We start from the raw sequence: 22,921 nt of genomic DNA, 5'->3' as shown, positions 1-22,921 counted from the left end.
GGAATACTACCCAGCCATATAAAGGAATGAAATAATAGCATACAGAGCAACCTGGATGGAATTTGAGACTATTATTCTAAGTGAAGTAACTCAGGAATGCAAAACCAAACATCACATGTTCTCACTCACATGTGGGAGCTGAGCTATGATACACGAAGGCATAAGAATGATTCATTGGACTTTGGGGACTCAGGGTAAAGGGTTGGGGTGGTGACTGATAAAAGACTATACATTGGGTACCAGGAACACTGCTCGGGTGATGGGTGCACCAAAATCTCAGAAATCACTACTGAATAACTTATTCATGTAACCAAATACCCCCTGTTCCCCAAAAAGCCTATGGAAATAAAAAAAATTAAGTTATGATAGTTTCAAGTTTTATAACAGTATTATAACAAAAATAGCAAGGCCTCTACATAAAAAAAATTCTAAGCATAAATTAAGATGGGAAGTCTGTTGCTATGTTTTTCTGGGTTTGAAAAAAGTTGCTGAATGAGGAACATTGGCTTTGTTCTTGCAATCTCGTATGGCTATTCTTTGACTTTCTTTCACGTCAATGGAAAATATCTGTTAAAGTCTGGCATTGCTTCAGACTTCAACATAAAATCATCTTTCTGGAACAGGGACTCAGCTATTTTGTACACCAGAAGCCCAGCAGAGGAGAGGGAAGCAAAACAGAGAGGCTCAGGTTAGTTATGGGACAAGATCCATTTCCAAAGTCCCCAGCTTCCCCATCTTTGTCTCCTAGGCGAGGTTTAAGGATATTTACCTCTTCTATCTGGATCTCCTGCTCATACACCAATTTTCTGACCATGCTGACCACAGACACCATCCACGTCAGCATCATTATCAGTGGAAAAAAGAAACCAACGTTGTTCAGGAATCTGTAAGGGGATAATTTAGTCAGCATCCGGAGGCAAGCAAAATGACTCTACTATTATTTTACATTTTTCTTTCAAGTTACAAAGCACTTTCAGGAGCGATGTCTCCTTTGGTCATTTCTACATGCCTATGACTTAGGTAGGAGGGCCATGATTGGTGTGCTGATTTTGTAGGTGTGCAAATTCATGAAGGAAGTCATGAAGGAGACACAACTGGTTCAAGGTCTCTCAGAGAGCCACAGCCCAACCACAATACTCTGTGACACTTGCCATAGGCAGAGCAGGTTGGAGCAAAGCAGGTCATTAATCCATGCCTACTATTTCCTCAACTTAGTTGGGACCATTATCTATCTTGAATTATTGATATTAATTGATCATAGATTATCATCTACAAAATACTTGAAAATTGGCAAATGAAAGTCTTCCTGTCTCTTTTCCCAACACTCACATTTCAACCCACTCTAACTGGGCTCCATTTCTAATATACACTTGAAATGACTCTTATCTAGGACATCAGTGACAGTCATGCCTCAAAATCCAATGAGAATTATCCAGTCATTTTCCTTCTTGAGTTCTCAGACATGTTTGATGACTTTGGTCATTCCCTTCTCCTCTCTTTCCTCTTCGCTTCCAGAACAACTCCCAGCTTTGCACCCACAGCTTGGCAATTTCTCTTTTGCCTGCCTTTAAATGTAGGCATCCTTACCTCAAACTGGACCCTCTGTCTTCCCACCACATACTCTCTGAGCTCTAAATCCATGTAATAATTATTTATTCAACATTGAGACCAACCGCAGGTACACGCCATGTTACTGGGCTGGTGTTACATGAATGAGCCAAACAGTAAAAGGCCCTGCCATTAAGGATCTTTCATTCTAGTATGTTGGCAAGGTGAAAAGGGACATAAAATAATCCAATAAACACAGATTGCTATGTTCTTTCCCTGCCAAAACTCATGTTGAAATTTAATTGCCCATGTAATGGTATTGAGAGGTAATGCAGCCTTAAGAGGTGTTTGGGTTATGGGGTCTCCACACTCGTGAATGGATTAACATAGTTCTCATGAGACAAGGTGAGTTCCCAGGGTACTGGATTAGTTCTTGAGAAAGCTGGCTGTTATGAAGCAAGTTTGCCTCTCATGTATGAAGCACACACCCTCTCTCCCTTAAACTTCCCGCCATGAGTTGAAGTGGCATGACGCCCTCAGCAGAAGCCGACCAGACAGGCTGCCTAATCTTGGACTTCCTGCCAGAATTATGAGCCAAATAAACTTATTTTCTTTACAGACTACCCAGTCTTGGGTATTCTGTGATAGCAACACAAAAAGGACTAAAACAGAGACGCATAATGTCAGGTAGTGATAAATGCTATGAGGAAAAAAAGAACCAGCTTAACCAAAAGTGAGAAGGAATGCTATTTCAGACAGGGTGATTCGCTGAGCTGACAGCGGAAAAAAATACTCAAGCAGAAAGCGGATGCAGTAAAGAAATGAGTCACACAGGTATCCGAAGGGAGACTGCTCCAGGCAAAGGAAAAAAAGGGCAAGGACCAGAGGTTGGAGCAAACAGAACACAGGTCAGGAGCAGCCAAGGCCTTCATGCAACAGCAGCAGATGGGGTCAGAGCATGAGCAGAGGACAGATCATGCAAGGATCTTTCATGTCAGGGTAAGTTCTATATTTTATTCAGTGAACAAGAAAGTACATTGAAAAGACTTTAAAAGGAAGAGAAAGAGAGAAACAGAGAGGTAGCATAGTTAGGTGCACAGTGTTTTTAAAAAGACCACTAAATGCTATGTAGACAATGGAGTACAGGTGGGGAAGCCTGTGAAGCAAGGGGTCAGAAGGCTACAGCAGACTCAGCAGTCTAGATGAGAAACAAGGGGTCCCCAACAAAGACTGTGGCCCTGGAGACAGGAAAATGTCCAGATTGGACACTTGCCCTGCTGAAGTAGCCTCTCAGAGGACCTCCAGAACTTCTCCTTCATAGCATTAATGACAGCATGGAGGACGTTCAAAACTTTGATGTCTGCAAAATCTAAGCTCCTTAAGGAAAACTTCTCACTGTATCTCCTTGCTCTGGCAAGGGCCTGCCTCATAATGGAAGCCAAATACTTATTAATAAATAGATGGATGTGTAACAAAGAAAAGGAAATTCACCTCTTTGTTTTTATTCACTTTTCTGCTTAAGGCAACTTTTACAAGCTGTCAACTTGGCAGGTCATGTTTGAAAGTTAAATATGTGCTGGGTGCGGTGGGTCATTCCTATAATTCCAGCACTTTGGGAGGTCGAGGCAGCTGGATCACCTGAGATCAGGAGTTCGAGACCAGCCTGGCCAATACATGGTGAAACCATGTCTCTACTAAAAATACAAAAATTAGCCGGGTGTGATGGCGCATGCCTGTAATCCCAGATACTCAGAAGGCTGAGGCAGGAGAATCACTTGAACCTGGCAGGCAGAGGTTGCAGTGAGTTGAGAAGAAAGAAAGAAAGAGAGAGAGAGAGAGAGAGAGAGAGAGAGAGAGAGAGAGAGAGAGAGAGAGAGAGAGAAAGAAAGAAAGAAAGAAAGAAAGAAAGAAAGAAAGAAAGAAAGAAAGAAAGAAAGAAAGAAAGAAAGAAAGAAAGAAAGAAAGAAAGAAAGAAAGAGGAAGGGAGGAAGGGAGGAAGGGAGGAAGGGATGGGAGGAAGTCCGGGAAGTTATAATTGCTAATACTGAAAGGGGAAGGGGAAGGGGACCGTGACTTCCCTTCCGTTGACTTTAAGCCTTCCTTCAGTTCAGTCTTTCTTCCTTTCTGCGCTGGCCTGAGGAAGTCATCAAGGCCTGACTTCCGGAAGTCTTAAGGAAGTCCATGTACCCTGTTAATCTGGTTAACTTCTATGCTATACAATGACTGTTTGCAGAAGGCAGAGTCTTTTAGATTTCCAGTTTCAAGACTTTCTAGGTTTTTTAAAAAGCATTATTTTTTGTAGTGCTCAGAGCAGGTAGCAGTCTATGAAGAGGAAGTGCCATAAACTCCATATACTTGTCTATCCAGCAAATGCCATTTGTTATCCCAAAGTAACACAATTTACCACAGACAGGAAGTTTAGATCACTTGTAAAGTTAAAGACAACTAATAATGAATTTATTTGGAGAGTTGAAGAAGTTTGTCTATTTGTTTGCGTACTTTTTTTTTCTTTCTTAATGGTAGTGGACTTGATGACTACTGAACTCTATTCTTGCAGCAACTTGAATCTTACCAAAGAGTCCATAAGTATCAAGCACAAGCATTATCTAAGATTCTTCTCTAAGTTGTTGATTCAGAAGTTACCTTAGGTCAGACTTCTGTACCATGTGTGCATCCTATTGATCCCTTAAAGCTTTGTAAAGGAGAAAGTCTTGAGAGGCTTGGAGATGGATCAACCTAGTTCTGAAGGTCTTGGAGCACCTACTTCAGATACAAGAGAGTACCCAGACACTGCACAGACATGTCAGACTGAGGTCATTTGGTAGAAACAGAATAGCATAAGAAATTGGAGATGATAGATTACAAGACATGGCTATGTAACCCAGCTAATTTCTTATATGCTTCTGAAAATTGGTCTAAAATCAAAAAGATAAGAAAAAAAAGACAAACACTCAATTTTTTATAAATGTTTAGAAGAGACATGAAGCACTTGAAATGGTGCTAAAAAAATCAAGTTCATGTGAGAGTCACACAAAAATGTGAATAGGAAAGATTTCTGTAGCAAAACCCCACCTTCTGCAGATCTCAAAATGCACCACTGAAAATACATTTATTGGTTGGATGCAGTGGCTCACTCTTGTAACCCCAATACTTTGGGAGGCCATGGCAGGCAGATCACTTGAGCCCAGGAGTTTGAGACAAGCCTGGGAAACATGGTTAAACTCTGCCTGTTCAAAAAAATCCAGAAATCAGCCAGATGTGGTGGTGCATGCCTGTGGTCCCAGCTACTTGGGAGGCTGAGGTGGGAAGATCACTTGAGCCCAGGAAATTTGAGGCTGCAGTGAGCCATGATTGTAGCATCACACTCCAACCTGGGTGACAGAACAAGACCCTGTCTAAAAAAAAAAAAAAAAAAAAAAAAAAAAAAAAAAAAAAGCTTCTTAAAAGCAAACAGCACACTCTGAGAGGCAAAATATACAAAACAGATTATGTTAGGTGGGTGTCAAGCTGCATGATAAATTGGATAGCTTTGTCACTGCCTTGATCTTGTTACTCATTGTTGGTCTTTTCAGGCTTTCTATTTCTTAATTGTTCAATCTTGATAGGTTGTATGTATCCAAGAATTTGTCCATTTCTTCTAGATTTTTCAATTTGTTGATGTATATTCATAATAGTTACTACTGATCCTTTGTATTTCTGTGGTATCAGTTATGATGTCTCCTTTTGTGCTTCCAATTTTATTCGATTTGAGTCTTCGCTCTTTCTTCTTAATCTAGCTAAAAATTTGTTGATTTTATCTTTTTTTAAAAAAAAAAACACCTCTTTGAAACTATTAACAGAGTAGAGACAACCTACAGAATGGTAGAAAATATTCGCAAACTATGCATCCAACAAATGTCTAATATCCACAGCTTATGAGGAACTTAAACAATTCAACAAACAAATACCCCAATAAAAGCAGGCAAAAGACAGGAGCAGGCACTTCTCAAAAGACATACATGCAGCCAACAAACATGAAAAAATCCTCCCCATCAAAAATCACCAAAGACATGCAAATCAAAACCACAGTGAGATACCATCTCACACCAGTCAGAATAGCTATTATTAAAAAGTCAAAAATAGCGGGGGGTGCCCAAGATAGCCAAATAGGAACAGCTTCAGCCTCCAGCTCCCAGTGTGAGCAACGGGTGATTTCTGCATTTTCAACTGAGCTACCAGGTTCATCTCACTGGAGTGTGTCGGACAGTCGATGCTGGTCCGCGGGTGCAGCCCAACCAGCAAGAGCTGAGCAGGGTGAGGCATCTCCTCATTGGAGAAGCTCAAGGGAGAAGGGAATTTCTTTTCCTAACCAAGAGAAATTGAGACACACAACACCTGGAAAATTGGGTAACTCCCACCCTAATACTGAGCTTTACCAAGGGTCTTAGCAAACGGCACACCAGGAGATTATATCCCACACCTGGCCCAGATGGTCCCACACCCACAGAGCCTCCCTCATTTCTAGCACAGCAGTCTGAGATCTAACTGCAAGGTGGCAGTGAGGCTGGGGGAGGGGTGCCCGCCATTGCTGAGGCTTAAGTAGGTAAACAAAGCTGCCAGGAAGCTCGAATTGGGTGGAACCCACCATAGCTCAAGGAGGCCTGACTGTCTCTGTAGACTCCACCTCTGGGGACAGGGCATACCTAAACAAAAAGCAGCAGAAACCACTGCAGACATAAAAGTCCCTCTCTGACAGCTTTGAAGAGAGCAGTGGTTCTCCCCACATGGAGGTTGAGATCTGAGAACGGACAGACTGCCTGCTCAAGTGGGTCCTTGACCCCTGAGTAACCTAACTGGAAGACATCCCCCACTAGGTGCAGACAGACACCTCACACCTCACATGGCTGGGTACACCCCTGAGATGAAGCTTCCAGAGCAAGAATCAGACAGCAACACTCGCTGTTCAGCAATATTCTATCATCTGCAGCCTCTGCTGCTGATACCCAGGCAAACAGAGTCTGGAGTGGACCTCAAGCAAACCCCAACAGACCTGCAGCTGAGGGTCCTGAGTGTTAGGAGGAAAACTAACAAACAGAAAAGACACCCACACCAAAACCCATCAGTACGTCACCATCATCAAAGACCAAAGGCAGATAAAACCACAAAGATGGGGAAAAAGCAGTGCAGAAAAGCTGGAAATTCAGAAAATCAGAGCTCATCTCCCCCTCCAAAGGAACGCAGCTCATCGCCAGCAACAGAACAAAGCTGGATGGAGAATGACTTTGACGAGTTGAGAGAAGAAGGCTTCAGTCAATCAAACTTCTCAGAGCTAAAGGAAGAACTACGTAATCAGCGCAAAGAAAGTAAAAACCTTGAAAAAAGAATGGATGAATGGATAACTAGAATAATCAATGCAGAGAAGACCTTAAAAGAACTGATACAGACGAAAACCATGACACAAGAACTATGTGACAAATGCAAAAGCTTCAGTAACTGACTCAATCATCTGGAAGAAAGAGTATCAGTGATTGAAGATCAAATGAATGAAATGAAGTGAGAAGAGACGTGTAGAGAAAAAAGAGTAAAAAGAAATGAACAAAGCCTCCAAGAAATATGGGATTATGGGAAAAGACCAAATCTACGTCTGGTTGGTGTGCCTGAGAGTGATGGGGAAAATGGAACCAAGTTGGAAAACACTCTCCAGGATATCATCCAGGAGAACTTCCCCAACCTAGTAAGGCAGGCCAACATTCAAATTCAGGAAATACAGAGAACACCACAAAGATACTCCTTGAGAAGAGCAACTCCAAGACACATAATTGTCTGATTCACCAAAGTTGAAATGAAGGAAAAAATGTTAAGGGCAGCCAGAGAGAAAGCTCGGGTTACCCACAAAGGGAAGCCCATCAGACTAACAGCAGATCTCTTGGCAGAAACTCCACAAGCCAGAAGAGAGTGGGGGCCAATATTCAACATTCTTAAAGAAATGAATTTTTAACCCAGAATTTCATATCCAGCCAAACTAAGTTTCACAAGTGAAGGAGAAATAAAATCCTTTACAGACAAGCAAATGCTGAGAGATTTTTGTCACCACCAGGCCTGCCCTACAAGAGATCCTAAAGAAAGCACTAAACATGGAAAGGAACAACTGGTACTAGCCATTGCAAAAACATGCCAAAATGTAAAGTCCATCGATGCTAGGAAGAAACTGCATCAACTAACGAGCAAAATAACCAGCTAATGTCATAATGACAGGATCAAGTTCACACATAACAATATTAACCGTAAATGTAAATGGCCTAGATGGTCCAACTAAATGACAAAGACTGACAAATTGGATAAAGAGTCAAGGCCAATTAGTTTGCTGTATTCAGGAGACCCATCTCACATGCTCACACACATGCTCACACATAGGCTCACACATAGGGGCACACATAGGCTCAAAACGAAGGGATGGAGGAAGATCTACCAAGCAAATGGAAAACAAAAAAAAAAGCAGGGGTTGCAATCCTAGTCTCTGATAAAACAGACTTTAAACCATCAAAGATCAAAAGAGACAAAGAAGGCCATTACATAATGGTAAAGGGATCAATTCATCAGGAAGAGCTAACTATCCTAAATATATATGCACCCAATACAGGAGCACCCAGATTCATAAAGCAAGTCCTTAGAGACTTACAAAGAGACATAGACTCCCATACAATAATAATGGGAGATTTTAACACCGCACTGTCAACATTCGACAGATCCACGAGACAGAAAGTTAACAAGGATATCCAGGAATTGAACTTAACTCTGCACCAAGCAGACCTAATAGACATCTACAGAACTCTCCACCCCAAATCAACAGAATATGCATTCTTCTCAGCACCACATCACACTTATTCCAAAACTGATCACATAGTTGGAAATAAAGCACTCCTCAGCAGATGTAAAAGAACAGAAATTATAACACATTGTCTCTCAGACCACAGTGCAATCAAACTAGAACTCAGGACTAAGAAACTCAATCAAAACTGCTCAACTACATGGAAACTGAACAACCTGCTCCTGAATGACTACTGGGTACATAACGAAATGAAGGCAGAAATAAAGATGTTCCTTGAAACCAATGAGAGCAAAGATACAATATACCAGAATCTCTGGGACACATTTAAAGCAGTGTGTAGAGGGAAATTTACAGCACTAAATGCCCACAAGAGAAAACAGGAAAGATCTAAAATTGACACCCTAACATCCCAATTAAAAGAACAAGAGAAGCAAGAGCAAACACATTCAAAAGCTAGCAGGAGGCAAGAAATAACTAAGATCAGAGCAGAACTGAAGGAGATAGAGATACAAAAAACCCTCCAAAAAAATCAATGAATCCAAGAGCTGGTTTTTTGAAAAGATCAACAAAATTGAAAGACCACTAGCAAGATTAATAAAGAAGAAAAGAGAGAAGAATCAAAAAGACACAATAAAAAAATAATAAAGGGAATATCACCACTGACCCCACAGAAATACAAACTACCATTAGAAAACACTATAAACACCTCTATGCAAATAAATTAGAAAACCTAGAAGAAATGGATAATTTCCTGGACACTTACACTCTCCCAAGACTAAACCAGGAAGAAGTTGAATCTCTGAATAGACCAATAGCAGGCTCTGAAATTGAGGCAATAATTAATAGCCTCCCAACCAAAAAAAGTCCAGGACCAGATGGATTCACAGCCGAATTCTACCAGAGGTACAAGGAGGAGTTGGTACCATTCCTTCTGAAACTATTCCAATCAATAAAAAAAGAGAGAATCCTCCCTAACTCATTTTATGAGGTCAACATCATCCTGATACCAAAGCCTGGCAGAGACACAACAAAAAAACGGAATTTTAGACCAATAACCCTGATGAACATCAATGCAAAAATCCTCAATAAAATACTGGCAAACTGAATCCAGCAACACATCAAAAAGCTTATTCACCATGATCAAGTGGGCTTCATCCCTGGGATGCAAGGCTGGTTCAATATACGCAAATCAATAAATGTAATCCAGCATATAAACAGAACCAAAGATGAAAACCACATGATTATCTCAATAGATGCAGAAAGGCCTTTGACAAAATTCAACAGCCTTTCATGCTAAAAACTCTCAATAAATTCGGTATTGGTGGAACATATCTCAAAATAATAAGAGCTATTTATGACAAACCCACAGCCAATATCATACTGAATGGGCAAAAACTGGGAGCATTCCCTTTGAAACCTGGCACAAGACAGGGATGCCCTCTCTCACCACTCCTATTCAACATAGTGTTGAATGTTCTGGCTAGGGCAATCAGGCAAGAGAAAGAAATAAAGGGTATTCAGTTAGGAAAAGAAGAAGTCAAATTGTCCCTGTTTGCAGATGACATGATTGTATATTTAGAAAACCCTATTGTCTCGGCCCAAAATCTCCTTAAGCTGATAAGCAACTTCAGCAAAGTCTCAGGATACAAAATTAATGTGCAAAAATCACAAGCATTCTTGTACACCAGTAACAGACAAACAGAGAGTCAAATTAGGAATGAACTCCCATTCACAACAGCTTCAAAGAGAATAAAATACCTAGGAATTGAACTTACAAGGAATGTAAAGGACCTCTTCAAGGAGAACTACAAACCACTGCTCAGTGAAATAAAAGAGGACACAAACAAATGGAAGAACATTCCATGCTCATGGATGGGAAGAATCAATATTGTGAAAATGGCCATACTGCCCAAGGTAATTTATAGATTCAACGCCATCCCCATTAAGCTACCAATGACTTTATTCACAGAATTGGCAAAGAAAAAACTGCTTTAAATTTCATATGGAACCAAAAAAGACCCCACATTGCCAAGACAATCCTAAGTCAAAAGAACAAACTGGAGGCACCAGGGTACCTGACTTCAAACTATACTACAAGGCTACAGTAACCAAAACAGCATGGTACTGGTACCAAAACAGAGATATAGACCAATGGAACAGAACAGAGTCCTCAGAAATAATACCACACATCTACAGCCATCTGATCTTTGACAAACCTGACAAAAACAAGAAATGGGGAAAGAAATGGTGCTGGGAAAATTGGCTAGCCATAAGTAGAAAGCTGAAGCTGGATCCTTTCCTTACTCTTTATAGGAAAATTAATTCAAGATGGATTAGAGACTTAAATGTTAGACCAAAAACCATAAAAACCCTAGAAGAAAACCTAGGTAATACCATTCAGGACATAGGCATGGGCAAGGACTTCATGTCTAAAACACCAAAAGCAATGGAAACAAAAGCCAAAATTGACAAATGGGATCTAATTAAACTAAAGAGCTTCTGCACAGCAAAAGAAACTACCATCACAGTGAACAGGCAACCTACAGAATGGGAGAAAATTTTTGCAATCTACTCATCTGACAAAGGGCTAATACCCAGAACCTACAAAGAACTCAAACAAATTTACAAGAAAAAAACAACCCCATCAAAAAGTGGGCAAAGGATATGAACAGACACTTCTCAAAAGAAGACATTCATACAGCCAACAGACACATGAAAAAATGCTCATCATCACTCACCATCAGAGAAATGCAAATCAAAACCACAATGAGATACCATCTCACACCAGTTAGAATGGCAGTCATTAAAAAATCAGGAAACAACAGGTGCTGGAGAGGACGTGGAGAAATAGGAACACTTTTACACAGTTAGTGGGACTGCAAACTAGTTCAACCATTGTATAAAACACTGTGGCGATTCCTCAAGGATCTAGAAATACCATTTGACCCAGCCATCCCATTACTGTGTATATACCCAAAGGATTATAAATCTATACTGCTATAAAGACACACGCACACATATGTTTATTGCAGCACTATTCACATAGCAAAGACTTGGAATCAACCCAAATGTCCATCAGTGACAGACTGGATTAAGAAAATGTGGCACATATACACCATGGAATACTATGCAGCCATAAAAAGCGATGAGTTCGTGTCCTTTGTAGGGACATGGATGCAGCTGCAAACCATCATTCTCAGCAAACTATCGCAAGAACAGAAAACCAAACACTGCATGTTCTCACTCATAGGTGGGAATTGAACAATGAGATCACTTGGACACAGGAAGGGGAACATCACACACCGGGGCCTATTGTGGGGATGGGGGAAGGAATAGCATTAGGAGATATACCTAATGTAAATGATGAGTTAATGGGCACAGCACACCAACATGGCACATGTATACATATGTGACAACCCTGCATGTTGTGTACATGTACCCTAGAACTTCAAGTATAATAATAAAAAAAAAGTCAAAAATAATGGATGCTGACCAGGCTATGAAGAAAAGGGAATACTTATACACTGTTGATGGTGTTGATGGGAATGTAAAACGTTCAGCCACTGTAGAAAGCAGTCTGGAGATTTCTCAAATAAAACAGAGCTACCATTCAAACCAGCAATCCCATTAGTGGGTATACATCCAAAAGAAAATAAATTGTTCAACCAAAAAGACACACGAACTCACATGTTCAACACAGCACTATTTACAAAAGCAAAGAACTCACATGTTCAACACAGCACTATTTACAATAGCAATAGTAGAAAGCAGTTTGGAGATTTCTCAAATAAATCAGAACTACCATTCAAACCAGCAATCCCATTAGTGGGTATACATCCAAAAGAAAATAAATTGTTCAACCAAAAAGACACATGAACTCACATGTTCAACACAGCACTATTTACAATAGCAAAGACATGGAATCAACCTAGATGCCCATCAGCAGTGGATTGGATAAAGAAAAGGTAGTACATATACACCATAGAATACTATGCAACCATGAAAAAAGAATGAAATCATGTCTTTTGCAGCAAGATGGATGCAGCTGGAGGTCATTATCTTAAGTGAATTAACACAGGAATAGAAAACCAAATACTGCATGGTCTCAATTACAAGTGGGAGCTAAACACTGCATATTCATGGACATAAAGATGGCAGCAGTAGACACTGGGGACTACTAGAAGGAAGAGAAAGAAGGGGACAAGGATTGAAAAACTATTGGGTACTATGTTCACTATCTGGATGACAGGCTCAACTGTATCCCAAACCACAGCATCGCACAATACACCCATGTAACAAGCCTGCACATGTGCCCCCTGAATCTAACATTAAAATTAAAATTATATTTTAAAAATCTGGAAAACATATTTAATATCCACCAATTAGAAGCTTCACTAAATAAAATACGATACATTCTACATTCACATAATGAAATATATTTGGACAGAAAAAATAATGAGGTCAATATAACCTAAGATGGAGAACTCTCCACTAGGTATCATTAAGTAAAACAAATAAGTACAGAAAAGATGTATAGTGAGCTAACGTTTGAGTTTAGTGTATATTGAATGAATTTTGAATAAATTATACAAAATGGTACTTATGCATAGAAAACTCCTGGAAGATGCAAAAAAAAAGTATTCTTATTTATTGTCCTAGAGAGAGGAAACTGTGGCTCACTATTGGGCATGGGAGATTTATTTTTAATTCTACCTTTTGGTATTGATGTATTGATTAAATGTTTTACCACAGGTTTTCAGAAAATAATGTATTTGTAAATTTTCATGGTCTTTTAAGAAAACAAATCTTACAAAGAGTTTCCTGAAGTCACTTATGGCAATATAAAACAAAAACAAAAAAATAAAAGCACCAGCTTTTTGTTTTGTTCACCTTTTTCAATTGCTTTAGTCTCCATTTTATTTATTTCTGCTCTAATATAAAGTCTTTCATCAAAGGAAAGCCTAGGACCTGATGGCTTCACTATTGAATTCTACTAAACATTTAAAGAACTAATACCAATTCTACTCCAACTATTGAAAACATTGAAGAGGATACAGTGAAGTCAAACTCGTTCTATGAGGCTGGGATTACCCTGATACCAAAACAACACAAGGACTTAACAAAAATAAAATAATACAGGCTTATATTCCTTAAGAATATAAAGGCAAACATCTTCAACAAAACATTAACAAACCAAATACAACAACACATTAAAAAGGTTGTTAATCATAATCAAACGAGATTCATCCCAGGAATGGAAATATGATAGTTCAATATATGCAAATCAAGAAATGTGGTACATCACCTTAACAAAATCAAGAACAAAAATCTTATGAGCCTTTCTGTAGATACTAAAAGAGAACCTATTTAATAACAATAAACATTTTTTCATGACAAAAACTCTCAACAAACTGGGTATACCAGAAACATGTCTCAAAATAATAAAGAACAAATATAACAAATCCACAGCTAATACCATACTGCATGGGAAAAAATTAAAAGCCTTTCTTCCAAGATCTGGAACAAGATAGCTTTCCCAACTTTTATTTAACAGAATGCTGGAAGTCCTATATAGAACAATTAAGCAAGACTAAGAAATAAAGGGCGGGGGGCGGAGCAAGATGGCCGAATAGGAACAACTCCAGTCTCCAACTCCCAGCGCGAGCGACACAGAAGACCGGTGATTTCTGCATTTTCAACTGAGGTACTGGGGTCATCTCACTAGGGAGTGCCGGACAATCGGTGCTGATCAGCTGCTGCAGCCTGACCAGCGAGAGCTGAAGCAGGGCGAGGCATCGCCTCACCTGGAAGCGCAAGGGGGAAGGGGATCCGTTTTCCTAGCCAGGGGAACTGAGACACACAACACCTGGAAAATCGGGTAACTCCCACCCCAATACTGCGCTGTAAGCATACAGGCATTCCAGGAGAATATATCCCACACCTGGCCGGGAGGGTCCCACGCCCACGAAGCCTCCCTCACTGCTAACACAGCAGTCTGCCGCGATCTATCCGCAAGGCAGCAGCGAGGCTGGGGGAGGGGCGCCCGCCATTGCTGAGGCTTAAGTAGGTAAACAAAGCCGCTGGGAAGCTCGAACTGGGTGGAGCTCACAGCAGCTCAAGGAAGCCTGCCTGTCTCTGTAGTCTCCACCTCTGGGGACAGCGCACAGCTGAAGACCAACAGGGGAAGCAGCGGGAGCCGGTGCAGACGCGAATGACTCTGTCTGACAGCTTTGGGGAGAGCCGCGGATCTCCCAACGCGGAGGTTGAGATCTGAGAACGGACAGACTGCCTGCTCAGGTGTGTCCCTGACCCCTGAGTAGCCTAGCTGGGAGAAATCCCCCACTAGGGGCAGTCTGACACCCCACACCTCACAGGGTGGAGTACACCCCTGAGAGGACACTTCCAAAGGAAGAATCAGACAGGTACACTCGCTGTTCAGCAATATTCTATCTTCGGCAACCTCTGCTGCTGATACCCAGGCAAACAGGGTCTGGAGTGGACCTCAAGCAATCTCCAACAGACCAACAGAGAGTCCTTCTGACTGTCAGAAGGAAAACTATCAAACAGGAAGGACACCTATACCAAAACCCCATCAGTTCGTCACCACCATCAAAGACCAGAGACAGATAAAACCACAAAGATGGGGAAGAAGCAGGGCAGAAAAGCTGGAAATTCAAAAAATAAGAGCGCATCTCCCCCTGCAAAGGAGCGCAGCCCATCACCAGCAACGGATCAAAGCTGGTCAGAGAATGACTTGGACGAGAGGAGAGAAGAAGGCTTCAGTCCATCAAACTTATCAGAGCTAAAGGAGGAATTACGTACCCAGCGCAAAGAAACTAAAAATCTTGAAAAAAGAGTGGAAGAATTGACAGCTAGACTCATTAATGCAGAGAAGATCATAAACGAAATGACAGAGATGAAAACCATGACACGAGAAATACGTGACAAATGCACAAGCTTCAGTAACCGACTCGATCAACTGGAAGAAAGAGTATCAGCGATTGAAGATCAAATGAATGAAATGAAGCGAGAAGAGAAACCAAAAGAAAAAAGAAGAAAAAGAAATGAGCAAAGCCTGCAAGAAGTATGGGATTACGTAAAAAGACCAAATCTACGTCTGATTGGGGTGCCTGAAAGTGAGGGGGAAAATGGAACCAAGTTGGAAAACACTCTTCAGGATATCATCCAGGAGAACTTCCCCAACCTAGTAGGGCAGGCCAACATTCAAATTCAGGAAATACAGAGAACGCCACAAAGATACTCCTCCAGAAGAGCAACTCCAAGACACATAATTGCCAGATTCACCAAAGTTGAAATGAAGGAAAAAATCTTAAGGGCAGCCAGAGAGAAAGGTCGGGTCACCCACAAAGGGAAGCCCATCAGACTAACAGCAGATCTCTCGGCAGAAACTCTACAAGCCAGAAGAGAGTGGGGGCCAATATTCAACGTTCTTAAAGAAAAGAATTTTCAACCCAGAATTTCATATCCAGCCAAACTAAGTTTCATAAGTGAAGGAGAAATAAAATCCTTTACAGATAAGCAAATGCTTAGAGATTTTGTCACCACCAGGCCTGCCTTACAAGAGACCCTGAAGGAAGCCCTAAACATGGAAAGGAACAACCGGTACCAGCCATCGCAAAAACTTGGCAAAATGTAAAGACCATCGAGGCTAGGAAGAAACTGCATCAACTAACGAGCAAAATAACCAGTTAATATCATAATGGCAGGATCAAGTTCACACATAACAATATTAACCTTAAATGTTAATGGACTAAATGCTCCAATTAAAAGACACAGACTGGCAAACTGGATAAAGAGTCAAGACCCATCAGTCTGCTGTATTCAGGAGACCCATCTCACATGCAGAGACATACATAGGCTCAAAATAAAGGGATGGAGGAAGATCTACCAAGCAAATGGAGAACAAAAAAAAGCAGGGGTTGCAATCCTAGTCTCTGATAAAACAGACTTTAAACCATCAAAGATCAAAAGAGACAAAGAAGGCCATTACATAATGGTAAAGGGATCAATTCAACAGGAAGAGCTAACTCTCCTAAATATATATGCACCCAATACAGGAGCACCCAGATTCATAAAGCAAGTCCTTAGAGACTTACAAAGAGACTTAGACTCCCATACAATAATAATGGGGGACTTCAACACTCCGCTGTCAACATTAGACAGATCAACGAGACAGAAAGTTAACAAGGATATCCAGGAATTGAACTCATCTCTGCACCAAGCGGACCTAATAGACATCTATAGAACTCTCCACCCCAAATCAACAGAATATACATTCTTCTCAGCACCACATCGCACTTATTCCAAAATTGACCACATAATTGGAAGTAAAGTACTCCTCAGCAAATGTAAAAGAACAGAAATTATAACAAACTGTCTCTCAGACCACAGTGCAATCAAACTAGAACTCAGGACTAAGAAACTCAATCAAAACCGCTCAACTACATGGAAACTGAACAACCTGCTCCTGAATGACTACTGGGTACATAACGAAATGAAAGCGGAAATAAAGATGTTCTTTGAAACCAATGAGAACAAAGATACAACATACCAGAATCTCTGGGACACATTTAAAGCAGTGTGTAGAGGGAAATTTATAGCACTAAATGCCCACAAGAGAAAGCAGGAAAGATCTAAAATTGACACTCTAACATCACAATTAAAAGAACTAGAGAGGCAAGAGCAATCACATTCAAAAGCTAGCAGAAGGCAAGAAATAACTAAGATCAGAGCAGAACTGAAGGAGATAGAGACACAAAAAACCCTCCAAAAAATCAATGAATCCAGGAGTTGGTTTTTTGAAAAGATCAACAAAATTGACAGACCGCTAGCAAGGCTAATAAAGAAAAAAAGAGAGAGGAATCAAATAGATGCAATAAAAAATGATAAAGGGGATATCACCACTGACCCCACAGAAATACAAACTACCATCAGAGAATACTATAAACGCCTCTACGCAAATCAACTAGAAAATCTAGAAGAAATGGATAATTTCCTGGACACTTACACTCTCCCAAGGCTAAACCAGGAAGAAGTTGAATCCCTGAATAGACCAATAGCAGGCTCTGAAATTGAGGCAACAATTAATAGCCTACCCACCAAAAAAAGTCCAGGACCAGATGGATTCACAGCTGAATTCTACCAGAGGTACAAGGAGGAGCTGGTACCATTCCTTCTGAAACTATTCCAATCAATAGAAAAAGAGGGAATCCTCCCTAACTCATTTTATGAGGCCAACATCATCCTGATACCAAAGCCTGGCAGAGACACAACAAAAAAGAGAATTTTAGACCAATATCCCTGATGAACATTGATGCAAAAATCCTCAATAAAATACTGGCAAACCGGATTCAGCAGCACATCAAAAAGCTTATCCACCATGATCAAGTGGGCTTCATCCCTGGGATGCAAGGCTGGTTTAACATTCGCAAATCAATAAACGTAATCCAGCATATAAACAGAACCAAAGACAAGAACCACATGATTGTCTCAATAGATGCAGAAAAGGCTTTTGACAAAATTCAACAGCCCTTCATGCTAAAAACGCTCAATAAATTCGGTATTGATGGAACGTACCTCAAAATAATAAGAGCTATTTATGACAAACCCACAGCTAATATCATACTGAATGGGCAAAAACTGGAAAAATTCCCTTTGAAAACTGGCACAAGACAGGGATGCCCTCTCTCACCACTCCTATTCAACATAGTGTTGGAAGTTCTGGCTAGGGCAATCAGGCAAGAGAAAGAAATCAAGGGTATCCAGTTAGGAAAAGAAGAAGTCAAATTGTCCCTGTTTGCAGATGACATGATTGTATATTTAGAAAACCCCATCGTCTCAGCCCAAAATCTCCTTAAGCTGATAAGCAACTTCAGCAAAGTCTCAGGATACAAAATTAATGTGCAAAAATCACAAGCATTCTTATACACCAGCAACAGACAAGCAGAGAGCCAAATCAGGAATGAACTTCCATTCACAATTGCTTCAAAGAGAATAAAATACCTAGGAATCCAGCTTACAAGGGATGTAAAGGACCTCTTCAAGGAGAACTACAAACCACTGCTCAGTGAAATCAAAGAGGACACAAACAAATGGAAGAACATACCATGCTCATGGATAGGAAGAATCAATATCGTGAAAATGGCCATACTCCCCAAGGTTATTTATAGATTCAATGCCATCCCCATCAAGCTACCAATGACTTTCTTCACAGAATTGGAAAAAACTGCTTTAAAGTTCATATGGAACCAAAAAAGAGCCCGCATTGCCAAGACAATCCTAAGTCAAAAGGACAAAGCTGGAGGCGTCACGCTACCTGACTTCAAACTATACTACAAGGCTACAGTAACCAAAACAGCATGGTACTGGTACCAAAACAGAGATATAGACCAATGGAACAGAACAGAGTCCTCAGAAATAATACCGCACATCTACAGCCAGCTGATCTTTGACAAACCTGAGAGAAACAAGAAATGGGGAAAGGATTCCCTATTTAATAAATGGTGCTGGGAAAATTGGCTAGCCATAAGTAGAAAGCTGAAACTGGATCCTTTCCTTACCCCTTATACGAAGATTAATTCAAGATGGATTAGAGACTTAAATGTTAGACCTAATACCATAAAAACCCTAGAAGAAAATCTAGGTAGTACCATTCAGGACATAGGCATGGGCAAGGACTTCATGTCTAAAACACCAAAAGCAACGGCAGCAAAAGCCATAATTGACAAATGGGATCTAATCAAACTAAAGAGCTTTTGCACAGCAAAAGAAACTACCATCAGAGTGAACAGGCAACCTACAGAATGGGAGAAAATTTTTGCAACCTACTCATCTGACAAAGGGCTAATATCCAGAATCTACAAAGAACTCAAACAAATATACGAGAAAAAAACAAACAACCCCATCAAAAAGTGGGGAAAGGATATGAACAGACATTTCTCAAAAGAAGATATTCATACAGCCAACAGACACATGAAAAAATGCTCATCATCACTGGCCATCAGAGAAATGCAAATCAAAACCACAATGAGATACCATCTCACACCAGTTAGAATGGCAATCATTAAGAAGTCAGGAAACAACAGGTGTTGGAGAGGATGTGGAGAAATAGGAACACTTTTACACTGTTGGTGGGAGTGTAAACTAGTTCAACCATTATGGAAAACAGTATGGCAATTCCTCAAGGATCTAGAACTAGATGTACCATATGACCCAGCCATCCCACTACTGGGTATATACCCAAAGGATTATAAATTAGTCTACTACAAAGACACATGTACACGTATGTTTATTGCGGCACTATTCACAATAGCAAAGACTTGGAATCAACCCAAATGTCCATCTGTGACAGACTGGATTAAGAAAATGTGGCACATATACACCATGGAATACTATGCAGCCATAAAAAAGGATGAGTTTGCATCCTTTGTAGGGACATGGATGCAGCTGGAAACCATCATTCTTAGCAAACTATCACAAGAAGAGAAAACCAAACACCGCATGTTCTCACTCATAGGTGGGAACTGAACAATGAGATCACTTGGACTCGGGAAGGGGAACATCACACACTGGGGTCTATCATGGGGCGGGGGGAGGAGGGAGGGATTGCATTGGGGAGTTATACATGATATAAATGATGAATTGATGGTTGCTGACGAGTTGATGGGTGCAGCACACCAACATGGCATAAGTATACATATGTAACAAACCTGCACGTTATGCACATGTACCCTAGAACTTAAAGTATAATAAAAAAAAAAAAAAAATTAAAAAAATAAAAAAAAAAAAAAAAAAAAAAAAAAGAAATAAAGGGCAACCAAATTAGAAAGAAGTCAAAGTCAAATTATCTTTGTTTACTAGATAAAATGATTTTATATTTAGAAAAACCTAAAGACTTCACCAAAAACCTGCTAGAACTGGTAGACAAATTCAGTAAAGTTTCAGAGCACAAAATCAACATACAAAAATCAGTAGCATTTCTATACATTAGCACCAAATGATCTGAAAAAGAAATGAAGAAAGCATTCCCATTTACAATAGCTAGCAAAATAAAAATATCAGGAATACATTTAACCAAAGAAGTGAAAGATCTCTACAAAGAAAACTATGAAATATTGATGTGATGTGAGAAGTTAAAGAGGACATAAAAAATGAAAAGATATCCTATGCTTATTGATTTTAAAAAATTGTTAAAATATCTGTGCTACCCAAAACAATCTGCAGCTCCAGTGCAATCCTTATGAAAATACCAATGACATTCCTCACAAATAGAAAAAAAAATCCTAAAACTTATATGGAACCACAGAAGACCCAGAATAACCAAAGCTCTCCTGAGGGAAAAAAATGAAGCTGGAGGCATCACACTACTCAGCTTCAAAATATAATACAAAATGATAGTAATCAAAACAGCATGGTACTGGGATAAAAACAGACACATGAACCAATGAAACAGAATAAAGAACACAGATATAAACCCATGTATTTGTAGCCAACACATTTTCAACAAAGGCTCCAAGCTCATACCTTGGGAAAAGGACTATCTCTTCAATAAATGATGCTGGAAAAACTGGATAACCATATACAGAAGAATGAAACTAGATCCTTATCTCTCGCCATATACAAACGTCAACTCAAAATAGATTAAAGGCTTAAATGTAAAGCTCAACACAATAAAACTACTAGAAGAAAATATCAGAGAACTGTTTCAGGACACTGATTCTAGACAAAGACTTTTTGCGTAAGACCTCAAAAGCACAGAAAACAAAAGCAAAAACAGACAAATGATGTTACATCAAGCTAAAAAGCTTCTGCAAAGAAAACCATCAGCAAAGTGTAAAGACAACCTACAGAATGGGAGAAAATATTTGCAAAGTATCCATCTGATAAGGGACTAATAGCCTGAATATACAAGAAACTCAAACAAATATAATAGCAAGAAACCCACACAATCCAATTAAAACACAGGCAAAAGATCTGACTTGATATTTCTCAAAAAAAAGACCTATGAATGGCCAACAGTTATACAAATATATGCTGAACAACATGAATCATCAAAAAAATGCAAATCAAACCCACGATGAGATACCATCTTACCCTAGTTAAAATAGCTGCTATCAAAAAGAGAGAAAATAATAGACGCTGGCAGGGATATGGAGAAAGCGGAAAACCCATACTCTGTTAGGTGGGCATATAAATTAGTAGAGACACTGTGGAGAACAGTATGGAGTTTCGTCAAATAACTAAAAAATATAACTACAATATGACCTGGCAATTCCAATGCAGAGTGTATATCTAAAATAAAGAAAATCAGTATATCGAAGAGATATGTGCACTTTCATGTTTATTGCAGACTTATTCACAACAGCTAAGATGTGGAATCAACCTAAGTGTTCATCAATGGATGAAAAGATAAAGAAATGTGGCATATACAGAAAATGGAATACTATTTAGTCATTACAAAGAATAAAATCCTGTCATTTGAAGCAACATGGATGGAACTGGAGGACATCATGTTAAGTGAAATAAACCAGACACAGAAAGACAAATATATGTTCTCACTCATACGTGGGAGCTAAAAATAAATTGAACTCATTGAGGTAGAAAGTAGAGTGGTGAGTTACCCAGACGCTGGGAAGGGCAAAGGGGAGGGGAAAATAATTGGAGGTTGTTTAGTGTGTACAAATGGAAGGAAGGGATAAGTTCTAGTGTGCAATAGCACACTAAAGGAACTGTAGTTAACAATAACTTGTACATTTCAAAATAGCTAGAAGACAGATCATTGAAGTGATGGCTATCTCAATTACCCTGATTTGATTATTACACATTGTATGCATGTATCCAATTATCACAAGTAACTCATGAATATGAACAACTATTGTGTACAATAAAAAGCAAAAAATAAAAAAGTACATTGAGTAGTGTGAGAAGCCTTCTCCTAGACCCTATTTCCAGGGAAACAGAAGACGGAGGTTATGTGAGGAATCCATATGTTTTCAGGAAGCACTCTATCTTTGTGGCAATGGAAAAGTAAGCTTTTGAGCTGTGTGGTCATTAATGGCACCTGGTCTTCATCACCAACAGGACCCTCTTGCAGATACCTGAGCAGGAATATCCAATTCATTCCAGATGAGTAACAACCATGGTAAGAAAAATTTAGCACAACATTTGCGCAAGAAATAAAAAGAGGTTGAGAGTTGCATAATTATTATCAAGTGAAAAACTCATGCCAAAAAGTTGGTCTCATTGAACAGATGACAATAGTGAACATACTTTTTGTCATCACTTTAAATATATGTAAACAATTTAAACAAGGCAAGCCCCTCTATAAGAAACACCACACAGCACAATCATAAGAATTGAGTTAATGAGATGGTAAAGTAGCAGAAAGATATGAAATGCGAATTGGAAGAACTTAGAAAAAATATACGAAAAAAACTAACCATCAGACAAAGGAGGATAAAATTGGAAGAAACACAGGTGAAATTGATGCTGCACAAAATACAGTAAGGGACGTAGAAAATAGGTGCAAGAAAAGCAACTAAAGGA

At 39.7% G+C, this 22,921-nt stretch overlaps 1 protein-coding gene across 1 annotated transcript in view; it reads right to left on the bottom strand.

Annotated features, from left to right (window-relative positions):
* Positions 1–22,921, bottom strand: part of ABCA13 (ATP binding cassette subfamily A member 13) — a 520,700-nt gene that overhangs the window by 305,031 nt on the left and 192,748 nt on the right. Inside the window, exon 32 of the mRNA XM_010374424.2 lies at positions 770–884. Coding sequence (XP_010372726.2) covers positions 770–884 — 115 coding nt within the window. The remainder of the gene's footprint in view (positions 1–769; positions 885–22,921) is intronic.

The sequence above is a fragment of the Rhinopithecus roxellana genome, chromosome 6 (genome assembly GCF_007565055.1).
Source record: "Rhinopithecus roxellana isolate Shanxi Qingling chromosome 6, ASM756505v1, whole genome shotgun sequence".
Classification (NCBI taxonomy): Eukaryota; Metazoa; Chordata; class Mammalia; order Primates; family Cercopithecidae; genus Rhinopithecus; species Rhinopithecus roxellana.
This window is presented reverse-complemented; position numbering and strand designations above follow the sequence as displayed.